This window comes from Cibotium barometz, chromosome 37 (genome assembly GCF_041138505.1).
Source record: "Cibotium barometz isolate CiBa-2024 chromosome 37, ASM4113850v1, whole genome shotgun sequence".
NCBI classification, from domain to species: Eukaryota; Viridiplantae; Streptophyta; class Polypodiopsida; order Cyatheales; family Cibotiaceae; genus Cibotium; species Cibotium barometz.
In genome coordinates this window covers 45,342,568-45,350,687 of record NC_141082.1, presented here as the reverse complement: position 1 = coordinate 45,350,687, position 8,120 = coordinate 45,342,568, and the positions used below count along the sequence as shown (strand labels likewise).

At 42.6% G+C, this 8,120-nt stretch overlaps 1 protein-coding gene across 1 annotated transcript; it reads right to left on the bottom strand.

Annotated features, from left to right (window-relative positions):
* Positions 1 to 1,887: 1,887 nt before the first annotated feature.
* On the bottom strand, positions 1,888 to 7,697 carry LOC147617313 (putative oxidoreductase C24B10.20). The gene is made up of 6 exons (XM_086776962.1): positions 7,388 to 7,697; positions 6,652 to 6,804; positions 5,844 to 5,937; positions 3,045 to 3,127; positions 2,805 to 2,958; positions 1,888 to 2,525 (listed from the first exon to the last, which is right to left on the bottom strand). The coding sequence occupies exons 1-6, from the start codon at positions 7,619 to 7,621 to the stop codon at positions 2,290 to 2,292; spliced, it is 954 nt and encodes a 317-aa protein (XP_086633088.1). The 5' UTR covers positions 7,622 to 7,697; the 3' UTR covers positions 1,888 to 2,289.
* Positions 7,698 to 8,120: the final 423 nt, after the last annotated feature.

The window sequence follows — 8,120 nt, the reverse complement described above, 5'->3', positions numbered from 1 at the left end:
AGATATAGCTTCCTTTTGCATCTTGGTCTCGTGAATAAACTAGTGCACATATGCTCTCAAGCTTATGGGTAGTGCCTTCCACACATGCCAAGTACAGCATTATATCAAACAAGCCTAGGGATGTTAAAAGTCCTTTTTATTTACTTATTAATAGGATTAAATAGTCACACCTAGGCTAACAACTTGGTGGTTCTAGACCTCATGTCTTTTTCCATTAGCTAACTCAAACATACAACAGTATGGAGACGATTGTGAAGGGCTTCCCAATTTTTATGCTAGGAATGTATCCCTTGTACATGCATGTGCCCATAACATCCATCCACATGTACATGACCTCTAGTGCCTAGAAAGCACAAGAACAGTCCACCTATGTGCAACTCACATTAGCCCTCAAGCCCAATCATTCAATGATTCATTTGCGCACTTAGAACAAGTTGAAAGATGCAACCCAAATCAACACACTTGTGCCCATAATCTATTGCATGTATGCATACACAACCCACACAAGGAACTTTTCGCAATTCCCTACATAGTAAACTTCACGATATATAGGCAATTTTGAGAGATTTCATAGTTATGTAGATGGTACATAGCTAGACAATCTTATTCCTCATTTGCTCAATCCTCCATATCTTGAAAATATGGGCCATTATCTAGGTGATTACAAACTTCCTATATAGGAATACAGTTACAAAACCAATAAAACGTTATATTTCCTATATCGAGAATGGAGTGCATATGCGGAGAAATGAACCACAAATGATTAATTGCGAAGTGGAGAGAGAGAGAGAGTGATCAACACATCTACATCAAACATGGGCCTACCCATCTATGGTTGAGAGTCGAGTTCATCGATGTGGAGTCCAACGATAGGCTCTTCCACACATCCCACATGCGGTCCACATTGACATGGAATGAAAAAGGTTTCCTCATACACAACATCTTAGAACTCTTGGGCACTCTCAAATAAACTAGCATAATCATTGTAAACCTATCAACATAAAACCATGCACGATCTTGTGTATCCAACGATAGGCTCTTCCACACATCCCACATCTGGTCCACATTGACATGGAATGAAAAAGGATTCCCCATACACGTCGTCTTAGAACTCTTGGGCACTCTCAAATAAACTAGTATAATCATTGTAAGCCTATCAACATAAAACCATGCACGATCTTGTGTACTCCTGATAGATACTCGTGCACTAACTAGTGTTTCTTGCTTATTTGCTAAGGAATCTCTAGCTTCATCACTATGAATACCCTTGACTAGCATTTCTTGCATATCTACTATGTTGATATCCATAAATTAGCATAAACAAACTGTACCCATTCCAAAGAATCTCAACACAAAGGCTCCTCAATAAATTGAGTTTGTCCCGACAATTAGAAGGGAAACTACCATCCCATACACTATTGTTACCATCTCATCCTTGCTCGGGCCCTATAAGACTGCACCCATATACAACTCTCAACCACTGGAGAAGGGAGAGAGATGATGAACAACGGATCACACACACTGAGGAGCTATAGAGGTCAAAAGCTAGTGCACACTATATAAATAATTATCTTGATGGAAGATAATGAAGAGCATTCATTCCCAGTGCCAATTTAAAGATGTGAGCAAGCACAATCTAATGATAGAACAAACAGAAACTGTCAGCCAATAGACCCTCACACACACATGCAATTCTTCAAAATTCATTACCCGCCTTACAAAGATGAGGGCAGGCAAATTTTGTGAAGTAATGCAGAGGCCATAGACAAACTCTCAGACATCAGAGGTTCACATTCACAACCCATCTCACAAACAATGCTTCAAGCAAACGGCAAATTCACATGCTCTAGCACTCTCATCTTAACAAACCCATACGACAGCTCCATATTGGTGCCAACAGAACAAATTCATTGCTTTACCACCTTTACTTACATTACAAAAGAAGAACTAAGGAGTCTCAAATTCCTTAACTACTGAGTCTCTTAATTTCAGATATAGAACCTGCACACTTCTCTTCACTGTGCTTGGTACCACATGCTAAGCCCCTAAATATTCCAATGTGCATGCCACCATGGTACAAAGTCAGGCATCTACACTAAGTAACAAAAACAATCTCATCATATTTCTTAAGGGGCAACAAGACTGATATGCCTACACTCTGGTGACTGGTCACCTTTTGGTTGAGCATACCACTCTAAGAGCAGCTTACCCATGCTCTGAAGGTCACCCTTTGTAACTTTGAATTATCATTTTAATCAAAATGAGGCCATCTTTTCTTGCCTGTTAACCTTACCATGGAACCTCCTGCCTGTCCCATGAAGTGAACTTGCTATTGTCTTCATGTCTGACCTTGTTGAGTATTCCTAGCAGCCTTTCAACTGCATAATCAGCGGCAAAGAGCTTCATGTTAGGGACATTTGCTGAGAAGGGCTTTGAGTGTTGTGTGTTCACAGTTCCTGGATGTAAGATGCAAAAGAGAATGGGATCTTTTTGGCGTTCAGCTTCCATTGCCATTGTCTTTGTAACTGCGCAGCCAGCAGTTTATTATTAGCCTCTCACCACCACCTTTGTTACAGATGCTTGAAATCTTCTGTTACACCTCTCTCTCTCTCTCTCTCTCTCTCTCTCTCTCTCTCATATCGATAAATGTTACTTGGCCACCATGTGACTATATATATATATAAATACATACCTGACTGACCCTCTTTGAGTCTAACCTAAAAGCTGAAAGAGCCCACAGAAGAGACATGGGCATATACAAGAACTGTTAAGCCAATGAGGCAATGAGAGCTTGAAAAACCTACACATGTTGAGAGCCGTCTTTGAAGCCCGATAACTATACCAACACCCATATGTGTTATCTTTCATTGACGAGCATTTGTGACCAATCATTGCAATGATTGATCCAGCCCTGCCCGTGTTGGTGCCACGACCAATTTTCAGCAGCTCCCAAAAATGCTGTAGAAATCTTTCTCGTCAAACACCACAAAAGTTCAAGCTCTGTATAGCAGCATAGAACCGAAAGGTGCAAAAATGAAACATACCTTTGCCACAATGACTGGACCAAGGGCATTGACTTCGAACAGCCTCATGACATTTTCAGATTCAAGCTCGTGTAAACGAGACTCTGCATCCACATCAGAAAAAAGCAAGAAATCTGATTCAAATAGCTGGAATATGTAGGCACTGAACCATGTATTTCTCATAGGGGCAAGAAGCTACAAAAACATAATAAAGGGAAGCCCCCATTCTAGCATGTACATGACACACCTAGGAGCACCACTCCTAATGAAATTAACCATGTAAAAGCATGTATAGTAATGGCCATACAAACCCAGACTCGGTAAAAAAGGTGTAGTACATGCAGAAGAAATCATCTAGACATTCTGCTTTGAACACTTGTCACCACTTCAGTCACTAGGATATACATCGTATAGTATTTGAGTGAAACAATTCTACACGCATTCTTCTAACCATGCAACTAATTGCTGTACACATTTTAGAGAAGAATTCAAGCAACTAAAGATTGCAACAGTGCACAGAAGACAGCAGACTGCATATGAGCTTAAGTCCCATTATGTGGTCTTCAATGCTGTCATAAAGGTCGGGATCTCTTGATTAAGATCCTGATGCATAAACTGCTATGCCAACACTTCACAGAGAATCTAAAACAGGTCCTTCATTCAAACCACATCTGGAGGCTATGAAAGCACTCTAACCACTAAACACATTATTGAACAGAGACCAACTTGAACGGTTGCTGGCAGCTCACTGCCCAGCCATGGCTCCAAAAGGAGCATCCCAAAGCCCGAGGCTATACCTACACCGTCTGTGCACATCACCCAAACCGCGGCATCCTGTAACACGAGGACGTAGTGCTACACACAAGGAGCATGCATGAAGGCGATTGTGGGCCAACGAACCGCAGGAGGTGGTGGGTTGCTCCAGAGGACATACGAAGCAGCACAAAATTTGCGGTTCTCTCTACTTGGTGAACTGCACTTGGCGGCTCTGTGCGGGCTGTGAGCTGCTGGATGGTGGACTTCTTGGGCTGTGCGCGCCTAGGCACCTCTCTAAAGGCGGATGAACAAAGCAAAGGTGCTTGGCATTGGCAAGCTCAAAGCGAGCTGTGGCTCTTTGTGGACCTAGAGCTTGTGTTGGTGACTGGGCTGCAAGGCTGTCTGGTCAGAGATATCAAGCATGCTTTGGAGTCCATGGTGAGGGTGACGCTCACAGAAGCGTGATGCTTGCAGGAGCTTCAGTAATCAGTTTCATGCACTCCCTCTCTGTCACGTACCTGACGCTAACCGCATTGTTAGAGAGCCTAATCTAGGTTAGGTGACCTTAAGGATTAGTGCGACAGGTAACTTATAGGACCCGCTATTAAACCCTTAGCTCAGGTCAAGTCGATAACTATTTTAGGTTGACTTATGGCTATATAAGTGGGGTGAGCCTATTGAGATTATATTGTACTCTTGAGCTCTCTTGAGACTTGCGGGAGACCAGCAAGCCTACGACTTGTCTTTGGATGGAGTCCATGGTGGAACCTTAGCCTATGGGCTCAGGGGGTGGCCTGTGGATGTTGACGTACGGTTGGGGGGTGAGCTACCCTACACCTCTGAGCCTTCTACTTGGTATTAGTGTTGTTGCTTGTGTTTACGGAGATCTTGGGGGATCTTACAGTACTAATCCTCCGGGTCCCCTAACCCAAGATTGTGCTCTCTAACCATGTGGTTAGCGTTAGGTACATAACACTCTCTATGCACTTCAATTATCAGTTTCATGCACCTTAAACCAATAATCCTGTGCTAGTGCATGTAACAATAATGGACTCTCCCGTATAAAGCATGTGTCACATGCATAGGTCCTCATATCCATGCGCCATGGCTTCATGTCCTGACTCTCCCATATAAAGCATGTGTGTCACATGCATAGGTCCTCATATGCATGCGCCATGGCTTCATGAGGACATGTGCACAACAAACAAAGGGCTGGGATTATTAGGGTTTTGTAGAGAATCAGTATGTTGTGGCCCGGAACAAAAAGGCAGGTGTATACAGTTAACACAAAACACAAGGTAACACGATTGACGCATATCAACACAAAAATTAGCATTCTGGTTGGCCAACCGAGATAAGACCTTTTCTCCCCATTTAACACATCTTCTAAAAGCCTTTTGAGTGCAGCACAAGAGAAAAGGGGAGGGAGAGAGGGCAAACTCAAGCATGGTACATTCAACAGAACAGAAACAATTAGCGCAAATAGGCCCAAGTATATTTGGATAAGGGTTTCTTGCTTTACTCAGAAAGAACTTGATGAGAAGTTCAGTTTAAGTAGACCTAGTAAGATTCATTGTAAATATTTCAACTTCATAATACAGATAGGTTGAGAGTCTTTTGCTATCATTCTCTTTCCTTGCTTTCAAAAAGTTTGAACAAACACATCCCAGAGCCAAGGGAAAAAATGCCTGCTCTACAATTTTATAGTACATAACATAAAGCTGAGGACTAGTGTCTTTGTACTATTATGGTACTTAACATGATCCACTTCTGCCACTCAACTTTCTAGAGACAAAACCAAACCAACGGTAACACTTCACTAACAACACACAAATTTCCTCTAGGGACCCACATTTATCAAAAAAAGAAGTTAAGGGAATCAACTCTTCGTTAAAAGTTGGCAACGTCCTCAAGATCTCAGTTTGAATGTACATAGCATTGCAAACACAAAACTGGTTTGGGTGGGGGGGGGGCATGCAAACTAGAGAAGAATTGTTTTTCAGCCATTAGTCAATAACTTAAAATTCACTTATGAGACATCAAGAATTGAGTATCACAACCAACCTGGTTGCAGCTCATTTGGTATGTGGAAAACACCAGCACAATTCACAATAAGGTCCAAGCGCCCATACCTATCGTTCACATCCTTGGCCACAGCCTGACAGGCATTCATGTAAAATATTGTTAGCTTTCAGTAAATAGTTCCTTCACCATTCCTGTTTTGCAGATGCAGCCTTCTACGCATCAGTACCAAACTTATACACAACTCTTCCACCTCTCCATGAAAGCTGTCTTCATAATTATCACCATGCACAAATACAAAACGTTTACACATGCTTGTGTTCACATGGATACAAGGGAGGTTTTGTCCTCTTGGAGTGAGGACAAGATAAAGGCTTTCATTTCTGTGCGAGTGCAAGGTGGAGGCTTTCCTCTTAATGTGAGTGCAAGATATGACAATGCTATGTCAGATGGGAGACCTTTCATATGTGACTTTTAGGAAGAGTTCGGCTCCAGTAGTGAACAAGTGTATGGGAGCATGCAAGTTTATAAGTGATAGTTGCGCATATATGAGGCAAGACAAGTGCAGGGCACACATGAGGGCTAGTGGCTGCAGCAACGTCAACGATGCTCTTGTAGAGACAGCTTAGACAAGCCAGCAAAGCAAGCACACATGTGTGTGACATCAACAGCTTGAAGTCACTTTACTATGCCAGTTTGCCAAAACAAAAAATTAGCACTTACATTGTTGATTCTCTTTTCATCATTTGCACAAAAACAGACAACTTTGACAAAACCACTAGAACAACCAAAAAGAGCAAAAAGGGCACATGATACTAAGATCAGATCGATCATGATATCAGGCAACTACCTCCACCGTATCCTCTTTAGTCACATCCATGGTGGCAAGTTCACACCGTACAGGGTGTCTTCTCTTCAATGCCTTGAGCCCCTCGGAAGCTTCTGGGTTTCGAGCCGTCCCATACACAACGACTCCTGGATACTTGATCAAAAGCTGCCGAGTCTGCAAGAAAAGCATTCACAATTCCAGATTTACCTGCTAGCTGAAGTTGAGGCATGACTCAAGTAGTGATAGCACTTGCATGTAAAAGCAGCGTTGACAAATGATACACCATTCTCTTACAATAGAGTAAGGATTTATCATGGATAACACTTGCCTCCAACTAACAATAACCCAAAATGATAACACTTGCCTCCAACTAACAATAACCCAAAATGATAACTTCCTCAGCCTTCATGCTAGAGCATCTATAATACATCAACCTTGCATACTTCAACCTTGCTTACAATGACCAAAATGTAGTGTGTTTACAACCTTCCCAAAAGTTCATGACATTAACTGTCAAAACCGAATTAGCTAAACAAATCTTCGTAGACGCTCCACTAGCATTTCACTTATGCTGAAGCTCTAGCCTTTCATCACTCTATATAGAGACGAAGGATGAAGACGTGAAGATGGATGCCCTCGGTGCACCATGAGCTAATGCGATTCCTGCTTTGTATGAGCTCTTTTTGGGAGCAGTGCAGAGTGTGTGTGTGTGTGTGTGTGTGTGTGTGGTGGTGGTGGTGGTAAAGGGAGCACTTACAAATTCGAGGCCTATGCCGCGGGAGGCGCCCGTGACAAGGGCGACGGGCTCGTGATACTTGTTGGGGTAGAGCGAAGGGTCTTCCTCCTCCTCGGGCTCGAAGAAAGAGAGCCGGCAGCGAGCAGGGAGTGGAGCCAGGCGCAGCGATACAGGCTTCACAGCAACCGGTCTGAACTGATTCTCTGGCCGCCTCCATGGAACGGACAAAGACCTCGGCAGCGCAAGGGAAGCCATCCCACACAGGTTTAGAATAGGGTTCTGATGCTTCAAACATAAAGATTTTTTCCCATACCCAAAGCTTTCTTACTTCAAAGATTATTTTTTTAACTCGTGTTCTCTTGGTGATTTATAAAGGTATTTCTGATTTTTCCCATACCCAAAGCTTTCTTACTTCAAAGATTATTTTTTTAACTCGTGTTCTCTTTGTGCTTTACAGAGCACTATACCAATTCCCTGTGGGGGTAAAGGTGATTATGTCCATGCCCAGATGTTTCTCTTCCTTCCTTGACTTTCAACTTCTCTAATATGGCATTACTGAGCTCATCCACCATCATGTTTCCGACCTGCTTGCTTCGAGTCCTGATTTCTTGGTGGCTCGAGACACGCAGTCATAGTTGCTGAAGATGTTTTAACGTCTTCTGGTTGTGGTAATTCTAACATGTTGTCTTCATATTCAATTGCCAATTTGTAGCATGCATCAAGAGTAGTAGCTCATGCTAGTACCAGGTAATCA

Excerpts from the sequence above, each read along its gene's own strand:
- LOC147617313 (XM_086776962.1), bottom strand. The coding sequence starts at position 7,621 with ATGGCTTCCCTTGCGCTGCCGAGGTCTTTGTCCGTTCCATGGAGGCGG. Across the intron at positions 5,938-6,651 it reads CTAAAGAGGATACGGTGGAG|GCTGTGGCCAAGGATGTGAA; the intron begins GTAGTTGCCTGA and ends AATGCCTGTCAG. Across the intron at positions 3,128-5,843 it reads ACCAAATGAGCTGCAACCAG|AGTCTCGTTTACACGAGCTT; the intron begins GTTGGTTGTGAT and ends ATGTGGATGCAG.